General features: G+C 53.5%; 2 protein-coding genes across 4 annotated transcripts in view; one reads left to right on the plus strand and one right to left on the minus strand.

Annotated features, from left to right (window-relative positions):
• C23H12orf65 (chromosome 23 C12orf65 homolog) overlaps nt 1-1467 on the plus strand; it is a 14552-nt gene extending 13085 nt beyond the window's left edge. For all 3 annotated transcript variants that reach the window (XM_021187228.2, XM_029533734.1, XM_029533733.1), the window contains exon 3: nt 386-1467. In XM_021187228.2, the coding sequence (XP_021042887.1) occupies nt 386-649 (264 nt within the window). In that variant the 3' untranslated portion in view covers nt 650-1467. The remainder of the gene's footprint in view (nt 1-385) is intronic.
• A 1025-nt stretch (nt 1468-2492) lies between these two features.
• Nucleotides 2493-11239, minus strand: Cdk2ap1 (cyclin dependent kinase 2 associated protein 1). Its single transcript, XM_021186746.1, has 4 exons — nt 10825-11239; nt 6705-6799; nt 5238-5364; nt 2493-3208 (listed from the first exon to the last, which is right to left on the minus strand). The coding sequence occupies exons 1-4, from the start codon at nt 10877-10879 to the stop codon at nt 3141-3143; spliced, it is 345 nt and encodes a 114-aa protein (XP_021042405.1). The 5' UTR covers nt 10880-11239; the 3' UTR covers nt 2493-3140.
• Between the last annotated feature and the right edge of the window lie 2572 nt (nt 11240-13811).

Genomic DNA, 13811 nt, shown 5'->3' on the forward strand with positions numbered 1-13811 from the left:
GATTTCTGAGTTCAAGGCCAGCCTGGTCTACAGAGTGAGTTCCAGGACAGCCAGGGCTATACAGAGAAACCCTGTCTTGAAAAACCAAAAAAAAAAAAAAAGACAAGCTATTGCTATGTAAACCAGGCTGCCTTCAAACTCGAAGAGCCACTGTCTCTCCCTCCACACCTGGCCCAAAAAACCTCATTGATAATTCTTGAAGAGAGAGTCCCACAATCAACTAGTGTGTGCTGCAGAGACTGAGCCCCATACAGAAGGGCTGTGGTCCTCACTGTGGCTGACTCCCAGGGGCTCCTGTGACAGGAAGGGTGGACTGAGGGACTAGGAATTCCTGTCACCTCCTGATACCCAGGAGGTTTACACCCCTGCCCATTACCTCTTGCAGTGCCACCAGACACGATCTGTGGATCAAAACAGGAAGATAGCTCGGCAGGTCCTCCAGGAGAAAGTGGATATTTTCTACAACGGTGAAAACAGCCCTGTTCACCAAGAGAAACTCGAGGCTGAGAGGAGAAAGCGAGAGAGGAAGAAAAGAGCGAAGGAGACCCTGGAAAAGAAGAAATTACTGAAAGAACTGCGGGAAGCAAGTCAAAACGTCGCCGAGGAAAAGGCCGGTGCTGATGGTATACCAAGGGGCTCCCGGGAATAGAGGCCGCGGTGCCCGGCTCCAGCATCTAAAGAGAACATTCTGGAACTGGGCATGGTGGCCTATACTTGCAGCCTCAGCACTTGGGAGAGCTAAGGCAGGAGGATTGCTGCAAGGTTCAGAACAACCTCACCTATATAGCTAGTTCTGTAGCAGCCTTTCCTGTATGCTGAGACTGTCCCAAATGTGTAAGTAGGAGCTGCAGAGATAGCTTAGCAGTTGAGAGAGCTCGCTGTTCTTGCAGAAGACTCAGGTACAGGTCCTAGTGTTTCACATGGAGTGGCTCACAACCTGCTGCCTGTAACTACAGCTCCAGGGGACCCAGTACCACCATCTGGCCTCCAGGATAAAATACATGCTCATACACAAAAAATCCTTTTAAAAATATCATTCTGATGGACTTAACCACACTTTTATCTGCATGTTCACATGCATGGCAGAAGAGGGAATCAGATCCCATTACGGATGGTTGTGAGCCACCATGTGGTTGCTGGGAATTAAACTTGGGACCTCTGGAAGAGCAGGCAGTGCTCTTAACCACTGAACCATCTCTCCAGCCCCTAGACTTATTTTTAACTAGTGGAGTGTGGCATGTCCACATGAGTATGGGTGCACACTGAGGCCAGAGGAGTCAGGTCCTCTCAGAGCTCCAGTCACAGAGGTAGTGAGCTGCTCAACGCTGGTCCCCACCCTGGTACTCTTCAGGAACAGTTTGCACCTTCAACACTGAGCCATCGCTTCAGGCCCAGCCATCAGTTTTGTTTGTTTTTTTTAATGATTTAACTTTTATGTATGTTGTTCTGCCTGCTTGTATGTGTGTGTCAGAGCCTCTGAAACTGGAGTTAGAGGTATGAGCTGCCATGTGGGTGCTAGGAATTGAACCCAGGTCCTTTGGAAAAGCAGCCTGCACTCTTAATCACTGAGTCATCTCTCCAGCCCCCTGCCCCAAGCCATTACTTTTTTTTAATTGGTTGACAACAGCCAAAAGTAACAGACGAGCCGGGCGTGGTGGCGCATACCTTTAATCCCAGCACTTGGGAGGCAGAGGCAGGTGAATTTCTGAGTTCGAGGCCAGCCTGGTCTACAAAGTGAGTTCCAAGACAGCCAGGGCTACACAGAGAAACCCTGTCTCAAAAAACCAAAAAAAAAAAAAAAAAGTAACAGACACACTTGCAAGAATAAAACCATGAGGTACTTGCTATCAAGCCTGACCCCTACATGCACTGTGCCACGTGCACACTTAGGAACACACACCAAGATAAATGTCAGAAAACGTAAAGAATGTCCCTGTGTGGCACCCAAAAAAACCACTGCAGTAGGAGCCCAGTAGCCAGGTTGTGGGTGCTGCTGGGATTAAAGGTGTGCGCCACCAGTGCCTTGCAAAATACTCACTTTTTAAAGGCAATGCCTCACTACGTAGTCCTGGTATGGCACCAAGGATGTGATCTTCCCTGCCTCTGCCTCCCAAGTTCTGGGAGTAAGCCACAATACCCAGCAAAAGGAGATCCTTGGAGTACCAACTACCTGTGATGGCAGAGGGCAGCCGCAGTTCACCAACTAGTCCCACCACATGTAAACCCCACAGTGTGGATCTCTGTCACCCTTTGGAACCAGCTGTGCTAGTGGTATCATCACATAGGTGCCTCTGGGCCAGACATGAAATCCCTTAGGAGACATGTCCCTCACGTCTCCCTCTGGAGCTCCAGTGGTAACCACAACAATCAGGAAACCAAGACAGAGATTGTGGGTTCAAAGCCAGAGTCACTATAATTAGCAAGAATCTGTCCTTCCCCAAAGAAAAACAAGCACTGAAGACCTCAAAGATTCCACATTGTAATACAAAATGTTAATGAAAATAAGCTTTATTACATCAAGTAATAAATACAAAGNTGCAACAGTTTCAGTCGTTTTCTTCCAGATGTTGTGATGGGCTCACAGTAAACACGGACCTGAGATCTACAGTCTCAGGATGGACACTTGCAGGGTGCTTGGTAGGGTGGGTCGATGGCTCTTTCTTCTGTATGTATAACCTGTGCATTTCACAGATTGACTTCCAAGCACTCAGTCATGCAAACGCTTAGGCAGAGAAGCTCCAAGAAGCAGGGTCTACACTGTACACAGGCGGGCCAGCTACTGAGCAAAGATGATGTGGTTTGCACTCCACTCCTCGGAGGCAGGTGAGCTCAGGGAAAGGAAGTCAACGGGGGTGATGCGTATCCAAAGAGAGGTTAGAGGGGACACTGGTATTTGGGGACAAACAATAGCTTGCTGTGAAGTGGCTTCACAAACATCTTTCAAATGTTTGGAAAGAAAAAAAGAGCTGGGTCATTCCTAACTACTTAAAATGCACATCGTCAGTTACTGCAAAATGTCCTCCCAATCTTTTGAGTGTGAGTTCAGAGCTTAATGACTGTGATAGAAAAATGACTGCCATTTTGAACAAAGCCTTTCATCTCCACCAGGTAGCGAGATGGGCCTTCAGACCGGCCAGGGGCTAGGACCTGGCATTCCGTTCCGTTTCAGCCAAGCACTCCCGAACCAGGCTCCGGGCGTGAATGATGCCTGCAAGAGAAGCAGAGACTGGCATCAGCCCACTCACAGAGCAGGAAGAGGGGCTGCTGCTAAGCCCCAGCCGTGAGGTCCAGTTCTGCAGGACAATGGAGGGTCCACGTCCAAACACCTGGACCTAAGAACTTCAAGTCAGCAACAGTCCCCCCTTTAAAGAGTAGAACACAGTGCCCAGGCACGGAGGCTCACACCTGCAATCCCAGGACTCAAGGCAGAATCAGAAGTTTTGAGTTTGAGGACAGCCTCAAAGTTTTTCACACTAGTGTGACATGTGACTATATGGGCTCAGCAGATGGCTGGGATGGAGGGCCAGCAGAATGTACCCAGCAGTGGTACATTCATATTTGGTACACTCATATATAATTCAATCCGATAGCTTTTGGGGTGGATGGAAACTTGCTTCAGACTTCGCGGGTCTTCCCGAGAACTTCTATCTGTGGAACCAACTCTGCAGTTCCCAGAACTATCTCACCTCCTTTTGCCATGGAAGCAGCAGTATCGATGCCACCAGGGAGCACACACACCCCTGCTACCAATTGCCATCTCCAGTCCTGTCCCCATTTGTACCTAATCTGGCTTCAGTCACTTTCTCCACAGAGCACCCATGGACTCAGGCAAAGACTGGCTCCCGGCTCCAGGCTGTCCCTCAGCTGGCCTAGCTCTAGCTGGGATGTGACTTCAGTGCAGCCTTCTGCCACAGATCACGGATGCATGATCCAGGCCATCTCCAGACTCTGCCAAGATCATTCCGTGAGGTTTTCTTTCTTTCTTTCTTTCGTTTTGTTTTTGTTATTTTCGAGACAGGGTTTCTCTGTGTAGCCCTGGCTGTCCTGGAACTCACTCTGTAGACCAGGCTGGCCTCGAACTCAGAAATCTGCCTGCCTCTGCCTCCCAAGTGCTGGGATTAAAGGCCTGCACCACCACGCCCAGCTTCCATGAGGTTTTTAATTAACTGAGTCCCTCCTGGTCAGAAATGAACCCAGAGCCCTGCAGGGCTCCCGTGACAACTTCTGAAATAGAGCCGTCCTCACCTCAGCAGCTCTGTCATGAGGCAGCACCCTGCTCAGCCCCCTTCACACCTCACACCCCACATCCCCGCTTGTGTGACATCAGCCCCCCTTTTAAGTCACTCAAGAATCTCAAGGGGGTGGGGGCGGCTTGATTTAATGAACACAGAGTTTCACTTTTGTAAGATAAAAGGTTCTGGATACAAATAGTGTAATGATTATATAATAATAGGAATGAACTTCAATTTTTTTTCTTTTTTGGTTTTTTGAGACAGGGTTTCTCTGTATAGTTCTGGCTGTCCTGGAACTCACTCTGTAGACCAGGCTGGCCTCAAACTCAGAAATCCACCTGCCTCTGCCTCCCGAATGCTGGGATTAAAGGCGTGTGCCACCATGCCCAGCTGAACTTCAATTCTTAACATGTTAAATTATATGTCACATATATTTTGCCACAATTTAAAAAAAAATACAAAAAAAAAAATCTCAAGAAGCCCCCCCCCCCATCCAGATCAGAGGACAGGCTGCACTAAAGACAGCAGTGGGCAGTACAGACACCAAGGACCCCTGACCCCAAGGCCACCAGGAACCTCTGCAGTCCTAACTGCCAAGGGGCCTATACTGTGGTCCCACAGGAGCACAGACGGGGAATACAAGAATTCCACTAAGCCAGGGGAGGCTCTCTGGTGAGAGTCGGGAGGGAGGAGGGCTCACTACCATTCCCTTCTCAGACACCTATGAGCCCCATCCCCCACCATAAACACCTACTGAATCTAGAGTTGCCCTAGCAACTGCAACAGCACACATTTCTAAAGTACCAACCCATGGATCAAGTGCTCTTTCCCTGACCAACTAGTGCTTCCCCTGGGAAACCCCTTAGCCTTTACTGCCTGGGCCCAAGGCATCCTCCTGCCTCAGCCTCCCAAATACCTAAGGCCGCAGGTATTTTACCAGGATGCTTGACTTCAGAAAGCCCTTCACCAGTGATAGGCAACATTCAGTCCCCTAACCACGCTTACCTCGTTTTAGCCTCTCCATGGCGCTCTTGCTCCCTGCATATGTCGGTCTGATCTCTTTCCCCAACTCTTCAATGATGGCCAGCAGCTCTGCATATTTACTCTGAGGCACCTGGCTATTTCCAGTTCCCTACGATCAGAAGACAAGGGTTAGGGTAGACAGACCCACCACAGTGGCCACCCATGGGTAGAGGGAAAGTAACTTAGGCTCCAGGCTGTCCTGGCTGAAGCACGGCCCTCCCATAGATAACCCCAGGGAAGGATGAAAGGTTCTCATGCCAGACTCCATCCAGAAAGACTTTACCATCCACACAGGGAGAAAGATCCGACTGTCAAAGTGACAAGTCACAGGAAGCACCTAGACCCACGAGACAGAGGGGGGACTTCCTGGGAGTCAAGTGTCCACAATGAGTGTAGGCAGAAGTCACGCCTGGAGGGACTCAACAATCATCAAGGATCTAGGATGCACCCCGAACGTTATCAAACTCTCCAAATCCTCCCCACAGCCTTTATCTCTAGGCTCTGGCCCAAGTAAGCACCCAGATCATCGAGGGCCCCGGCTCCAGCCTCTCCTCCTCCTGCCGCAGCTGGACCATGGTGGCCAGCTCCCCATCCAGGGCTTTGGACTGTTCCTCTCGCCTCTGCTGCCTCCACTCCCAAGCCTTGCCACCAGGCCTACAGGCCACGCCTTGGAGCTCGGCCTCCTGGCACATCTGCCTCCTGGCCTCTCTCTTCTCCCAGCGCCGCCGCCTCATGGCCAGGGCATTGCGCTGCCGCTCCAAGCTGCGCCTCAGCCCATCCTCCCGCCGCCTCCGCTTCTTCAGCCTATCCCGCTCCCGGGCCCGGGCCTCCTTCTCTTCCTGGGATAGCATGGGCTGCCGGGGCATGGCTGGAGGTTGTGCACAGCCTCTTTAGCCAAAGACAGAACTCCATGGCAACCCCAGAACACTGGCTGGGGTTTGGCTCATAGAATCTTCCTGTTGACAACCAGGGTTGCAAGAAATCTTTTCGGCTACAGCCGTGTCCCTTGAAGATCCCACCCAAAGTAGCCAGCCACCTGCCTCCTGACCATGACCTTGGGTTCAAGGAAATGGACTAATGAGAGAAATGGGTCATGGTCTCATAAAGGGTAGAAGCAGTAATAAACCAGGCAGCTGACTTGGGACCACGCTCATAACTGCCAGCTCCAAATACCCTGTCCCCAGTTTGTCTTGGACCCTACTTGTCCAGGAAACACAAGGAAAGCAACCCAGAGACGTGCTCCAGCAGCTTGGTGACCACGGGCCCTCTCACGCATCCATCCCCATCCCCTCACGTGCCCTGAACAGGCCCAGCCACCCTGCAAGTAAGGAGCAGGAGGCAAGCCTCAGCCATGGCTAAGGAAACACAGGAGTACCTTTGCCCCTCAACCCCTCTACCCTTGATGTTCCAGCTGCCCACGTGCCCCTCCTGTCACTGGCACTAGCATACCTGGGTGTAGCCTAGTGATGGAGGCCCATAGTCACTCAGCAGCTGGCGATATTGGGAGGAGGTCGCCATGCTAGTAGACGGTGAATGGACACTTCCTGCAGCAAGGAAAAGGGAGAAGTTAGAGGTCCTCTAGACTTGGCTATCTGTGCCAAAGGGCACTGGGTACTACACACACACACACACACACACACCCCTACCCAGGCCCCACCTGTTAAGTTTTTTTACAGCAGAGACCTCAGTGCAGCCCCTAATGGACGTGGCCCAGACACTAATCTAGATGAAAGCAAACAGGGGCAGAGGAGTGGCCACCCCACACACCCCTAGTACCTCAAAAGACAGCCCACCCACAGAACCCCAAGAGAGGCCACTGCCAGACCCGAAACTGATCGCTGTGTCCAGACAAATTCTTGCTGGCCCCGTCCCAGCTCTTACTCACTTGAGGCTGAGAACCAAAGTTACATCTGTGACTGGCAACTACCAAGGTTGGTCTAACCTGGGCTAGAATTTCTTTCACAAAGTCACCTCTGAACTCCTATGCACCCACCTCTGCTGGAAAAAAATACATCAAGGAAACCCCACAACAGCATGAAGGCACAGAACCCTAAGAGTAACAGACGTGCTGCCCCCACAAAGCCAGGCTCTGGGGAACAGCCTCGGTGCCTCAGACAAGCCTCTCAGCCTCTCTCGGCTTCTCATCCCCTCCAAAGAAAGAAGTCCTGCCTATCCAACACACACACACACACACACACACACACGCACACACACACTCTCACTCGGCGGCTCTGCGGGGCTTAAGACCCCACAGATGGACTGTAGCACTTGAGGACACCAACCAGGTGCAGCAGTCAGAACAAAGCCAGGGCCCAGAGCCCAGCACCGAATGTCACATCCGAGATGTGCCATGAGAGGCCCCTGGCTGCAGCATGCAGATCCAGAATGGCAACCAAGTGGCCATTAGGCGGGTAGAGGATGTCCTTCGAATTACAAACAGCAGTAACCATGGAGAATTTACCTAGTCCTCCTCGGCAGCTGCCTGACCACCGCCCCCAGAGCCAAACTGTCTCACGCACACAGCGGCTCTGCAGACTTGGCCCCAGGGATGGACAGCTGGTACCAGGCTGGCCAAGTCACCAGCTGCTCACTTGGTGAGGGCGAGGGGAGGGGCAGGAGGAAGAAAGTTCAGGGGCTGGGTTGGCTGGAGCTGGGAGGAGTCGAGACTCCGCGGGACTGGCTACAGGGTGAGCCACACTGCACACAAGTGGCTCCGCAGCAAGCTGGCAACTCCAGCCCCTCTCTCTGTCCAAGAGTGGACACAGCACTGAAAGGCAGAGTGCACCCAGGCTTAGGCACCAGGTATGATGTAGCTCCTGAGCAGAGCAGACTAAGGACCAACTTGAGCAACCCTAGCTTCACCACTGTGCCAAAACCCCATTTGCCACCCCATCAGAGGCCTGGAGGTGGGTTCCAACCCTTCCCATTACAGGTCGTCAAGCCCTTTCTGGGCTCGGATAGGGTAGGGGCTAAGTGCTGAAGGGGACAGGTGCCATGACAGAGCACTGGAAGCCTTTAGATGATTCAGGCCCCATGGAGAAAGTAGCCTGGCCTTCCTTGACTCCCCGGGGACACCTTCTGTCCTCCCCCAGCCCATCCCCGCTTCTCACTAATTCTTGCCTCCCTGTCACATCTTTTCTCCAGGACTTGGGGTCTGTCCCAGCAGTGCCACTCCTGACTGTAGGACCTGCCAAGGCTCTTCCAGGCCTCAAGTTTCTCCACTCATTTGAGGCCATACTCCCCAATGGAAGGATTAAAGGTGTTGGGAATGCCCTTAGGGGAGTGGGGGTACATAAGGAATGAGAAGTACCCCCCATACTGGTGGAGGACCTCAAGGCTATTTTCCATCACCCTGGAGTAATGGAGATGAACCTGACTTTGCGTCAAAGCCAGCACCATATTCAGTATTAGGGAAGGTGTCTGCCCCTCCCCCCGGGAGTTGGGGTGGAAGGGGGCTCCTCCGCCCATCATGCCCTCTCCTTCCGGAAGACACCGGCACCTGGGCTGAAGGAGGCCAGGGAGACGGTTCCACGTCAGCTCAGCCGGTGTGGAGTGTCTCAGACAATGAGCGCAGTGTGCAGAGAGCTGAGGGCTTGGCAGAGGCCAGGAAGCTCCTGGGGCCAGGCTCAGCTCCCCGCCCCCACGCCAGACAAAGAGCGGCCTGGGCCCGGGGAGCTGGCGGCCTTCCCGCCACTTGGGGCGCCCTTGGGGGGGGGGCTCTCGGGCGGGGAAGGCGGGGGCTTTGTCTAACTCCGCCACTGCCACTGCCGGCCAGGCCGCAGCTTGGCAACTCAGTGAGCAGGAGGCAGGCCTGGAGGGCGTGAGAGATGATGACAGGGAAGGCGGAGGAGCCACTGTGAGAGTCCATCTTGGATGCAGATGGCAGGGGAGAGAAGGGCTTTCTGCAAAGTAATACCGGCAAGCGGGCGGGCCCCCACCAAATGCGGGACCCCTGGAGACCCCGGCACGGTTCCTGGCATTTCCCATTGGAAAAATAACTACAGCTGAATACAGGTGCTAGCAAGCCCAGAGTCCCGGGGGCGGTCTGCCACTGTGACCCACACCCCAAAAGGTCCCCAGTGTGAGACCCACTAGCCCAGATCAAGCCTACATCCCTGGTCTCCCTCGGGCTCGCAACGCAACCTACTGCCCTTCCATCCCAAACACTGACCAAGAAGGCTGGGAGGCAAAAAATCCTATCTGACGACAAATCCTGTCACCCAAAGGGGGTGAAACCATTTATAAAGATACAGTAGCTGCATGCTCTTGGGGGGTGGGGGGTCTCTGTGCCCACGTGCTTGCGTTTCAACTCTCCCAGGCTGCCACCCTAGATCTCAACCTTTTCCAAACCCCCCCCCGAGAGCAGAGAAGTTTAAAACACACGTCCAGAGCTTTTCCAGGTCCCTTTGAGGGTCATCTGGACACAAGACCCCCAACTTGGAAATGCCAACACGGGTGGGATTTTTTTTAACACACAGCGACCATAACCAACTTCGACCCCCAACTCCTCCCAAAGGCCTTGTCCCTCCTGGTCCCCACTACTTGGCATCTGTTGGGGCATCTGTTCACAGCCAAATGTCTGGGAGGAGAGGGTAGTGGAATTGGACACAAAGCGGGTCACCTCTGGAAGTCAGTTTCACGTCGCTATTCCGGGTTCCCTCGGGGTCCGGGGCTACCCCCCAGCCACATCCCAAAGCTGCCTGGGAACTTTGCAAGAGTTTCCCCGGCGGAGCCCAGGCCCGGAGGGAAAGGGAGACCAGGTCCCTTTGCTTGCGCGGCGCGGCCCTGCGGGGAACGTCCCCACGTGGGAGATTTGAGCTGGAGACCCCCGGGAGGGCCCACGAGGCCGGGGCACAGCAACTTCTTCCAAGGGGGCCTCCCGAGGGCCGGGGGAAGGAACCGGGGAGTCGCTCTCATCCCCAGGTAGCGGGCCCCTGCCCACCGGGACCGCCGCCGGGGACCCCGGCCAGGCTCCCTCCGGGGCCGCCCTGCACCCGGCTCGGCCCCGGCCTGTCCCGCTCCGCCGACCCTCGGAGCCCCGCTCCTGGCTCGCTGCGCCGCCCGCCTCCCGCCGGCAGGGGCCCTCGCCGAGCCGCCCAAAAAGCCTAAGGAAAGGGGAAAGAAAAAGGGGGGGAGCTGGGGGAAAAAAAAGCCTTCCTCGCCCGGCTGCCCGAGCTCTCGCTTCCCCGCCATCCGCGACCGCCCCGCCGCTCACACCCGGGACCCCCGGGCCGCTGCCCCGCCGAGCTCCGGGCGCACCGCGAACTTTGGCAGCGCGGCGGAGGCGGCGGAATCATGGCGGCGGCGACGCGGCTGAGTCGGCGGCGGCGGTGGCGGTGGCGGTGGCGTCCCCGCTGCCCCGGCCCGGGACACCTCCTTCCTTCCCTCCCGCGTCCCCGTTCCCCCGCCCGCGCCCCCATCCTCGGTCAGCCCGCCCGCCCGCCCGCCCGAGGCACCGCGCGCCTCGGGGGAGCCCCGGGCCGCGGCCCGGAGCGCGAGCCCCCCAACTTGGCGGCACTTGGGGCGCGGGGCGGCGCGCGCGGCCCGCGCTCTCGCTCTTCTCACTCACCGGCGTTGAGGGCGGCGGCGGGCATGTGCGCGGTCAAGTTCGGCTTGTACGACATCCCCGCGGGCGGCGGGCGCGCCGGGCAGAGCCGGGCCAGGCCGCGAGCGCGCCGGCGAGGCCGAGGCCGAAGCCCGGGCCGGGCGGCCCCACGTCCCCGCAGCCGTCCGAGCGCCCGGCGGGAGCCCGCGCACTTTTTGTTGTCGCCGGCTCGGGCCGCGCCGGCAAATATGGCCGTCGCTCACCCTGCCGCCGCCGCCGCCGCCGCCGCCGCAGTAGATCACCCATCCATCGGGCGCGCGGCGCAGGGGCGGCCGCAAACTTTGAGCCCAGCCGGTCGGGGCTGGGCCCGGGCCGGACCGGGAGGGGGCGGCGGCGTCGAGGGGGCGGCTCCTCCCGCGGCCGCGCCCCGCGCTGCGCCGCCGCCGCCGCCGCCGCCGCCCGCCGCCGCCCGCAACTTGCCAAAGTTTGGGGGGCTGCGGTCCCCACGGCGCCCCCGCCGCGCCCCGGCCTCCCGCGCGCCGCTCATTGGCCCGCGCCTTCCTCTTTTCTTAAACAACCAGGGAGGATGGAAGAAGTACTTTTATTTTTTCTTCTTCTCCGTCTTCTTCTTCTTCTTCTTCTTCTTCTTCCCTGTGTCTCTTGACTGAGGGGGAAGGGATGGAAAATTACCTGGAGAAAATGGTGGCGATTGGGGTGATTTGGTTTTTGGTTTTGTTTTTGGGGTTTTTTTTTTTTTTGTATTTTGTATTTTTTGTTTGTTTGTTTGTTTGTTTTAATTCACGGAAATCATTCCAGATGCCCACGTCTGGCTCTATCCCAGAATTAGAATAACCCATTCTTGACATTTATTTCTGGGGGTGGAAAAAAAAAAAATGTCATGTCTCTCCTTGAATTAAGTGAGCTTTTTTTTTTTTTTTTTTTTTTTTTTTTTTTTTTTTTTGGTTTTTTGGGAACCCAAGACGTCTTTGAGACTGACAAAAGCTGGATGGAGAGAAGACACCTCCTCCAGAAAAATAAGCTCCTGCATCCGTCACACGAACTCTTTGGAAATATTTCAACGGAGCACCTACTGTGTGCCCGACACGGTTTTTAGAGGCTAAGGAAGCAAGAGTGAACATGGCAATTCTTTTCTTTTCCGTAGTTTGTATTCCTTTTTCTTTTTTTTTTTTTTTTTTTTTTGGACCCCTCTTCTCCCTCCCTACCCCACCACGCCCCATACACGCCCCCGCCCATCTCTAAACTGATTGAAACGTCACGACCAAACGTATTTAGGATGTGATGAATAACCTTCCGAAGGTACTATATTTTGGAGTTCTGCCTGCATAGTAATGCTCATCACATTACATAAAACGCCCACCCTTTTCTGTTGTTTTTAATCGCCATGGTTTGCAGGGCTGTTTTTTTTTTTTTTTTTTAAATTAGTCATATTTAGACATCATCTGTGGATCTGGTGACAACGGCGTCAGCCTCTCCACTAGAGAAAAAAAAGGGGTGCCACCACCGGGGTCTTTTAATGCCCCCTTTTGGGGGAGTAAAGGTGCAGAGGAGGGGGACCTCCTCTTCCACCCTCCCGCCGCACCCCCCCCCCTTCACCAGCAGCAGCATCCCTGCCATCATCCTTAGGCTCCTTCTGGCAAACGCTTCTTGGTGACATTTTTCTCTTATAAAGAAACGAATGCTACCCATGCTACAATGGCTGGTAAAAACATATAAAGCAAGCCACATACATAATTTTAAATGTTTCACTAATCGATTTCTGAAAGCAGAATGTAGCATAAAATTAATTCTAATAATGTATTTAACCACAACCGGATCTAAAACAGGACAATTTAAATTCATAATGAATGAATACACAGAAATTTATCAATAAGATCCTCGACTCTTTAAAAAAAAAACAAAAAAACAAAAAAAAAAAAACAAAAACAGGGTCTCACTTATGTATCCCCGGCTAGCTTGCAATATAAACTATACTGGCCTTACACTGCCTCTGTCTCTGCAGTTCTGGCACTAAAGGCACAGGCTACACTGCCTGGTTTGGAGTTTGGCAGGGTTTTTTTGTTTGTTTGTTATTTTGCCTGGGTTAGCTTTATATGCCTAAGCTCCGTGATCCTCCTGTTTCAGACTCCCAACTAGTTAAAACTACCAGCATGTACCACAGTACCAATGTCATTTGCCTGTTGTTTCTTGTTTGTTTGTTCGCTTGGTTGGTTGGGTTTTTAGTGTTTTACTTTTTGTTCTTTTTGGCCTGGAACTTGAAGCAATTCTCCTGCCTCAGCCACTCTGCTCAGATTCCTAGTCTCATGTCCTTTAATCTACATAACACACCAAAAAAGTATTTTTTTAAATGCTTTATCTTAGGGGATGTTGGGGGTTGAACCCAGAGCTTCACACTGAACTACACTACCACAATGTAATGTATCCCGTGACGGGCTCAAGCTCAATTGTAAAGCAGAAAAATCACGCAGAACCTTGAGATCCTTCTATAAACAGCTCCTGAGTGCTGGGATTCCAGATGAGTACCACCATGCAGTCCTGGGGATGGAACCCCGGGTGTCTTGTATGTGAGACAAGCGCTTTCCTGAGCCACACCCTTAGACCCATGCATTCTCCTGAGTGAAAGTGTGCTGTGTATTTATGCACACATGTGCATGCCAGTCATGTGCCCACACAGTCCAGCAGAGGGCTATGCTACATCACTGCCTACCCTATTCCCTTCACAGAGTCTCTCACTGAATTCACATTTGAAATACAATAGGCAGACTTAGCCAGCTATCTGGAATCAGCTACTGTAAATATGGGGACTGGAGAGATGACTTGAGTTAGCACTCTGCTCTTCCAGAGGGCCTGAGTTTGGTTCCCAACACCTATGACACCCAAACACATGTCACCCAGCTCACAGCTGTTTTCCTTTTTTTTTAAAGAATTATTATTATTATTATTATTATTATTATTATTTTGGTTTTTCGAGACAGGGTTTCTCTGTATAGCCC

This window comes from Mus pahari, chromosome 23 (assembly GCF_900095145.1).
Source record: "Mus pahari chromosome 23, PAHARI_EIJ_v1.1, whole genome shotgun sequence".
In the NCBI taxonomy this organism is placed as follows: domain Eukaryota; kingdom Metazoa; phylum Chordata; class Mammalia; order Rodentia; family Muridae; genus Mus; species Mus pahari.

Bases quoted from the DNA above. Each gene is read 5' to 3' on its own strand.
- Cdk2ap1 (XM_021186746.1), bottom strand. From the start codon at position 10,879: ATGTCGTACAAGCCGAACTTGACCGCGCACATGCCCGCCGCCGCCCTC. The intron at 5,365-6,704 runs GTATGCTAGTGC...TTCTGATCGTAG, and splicing joins CATCACTAGGCTACACCCAG to GGAACTGGAAATAGCCAGGT. The intron at 3,209-5,237 runs GTAAGCGTGGTT...CTTCTCTTGCAG, and splicing joins CATGGAGAGGCTAAAACGAG to GCATCATTCACGCCCGGAGC.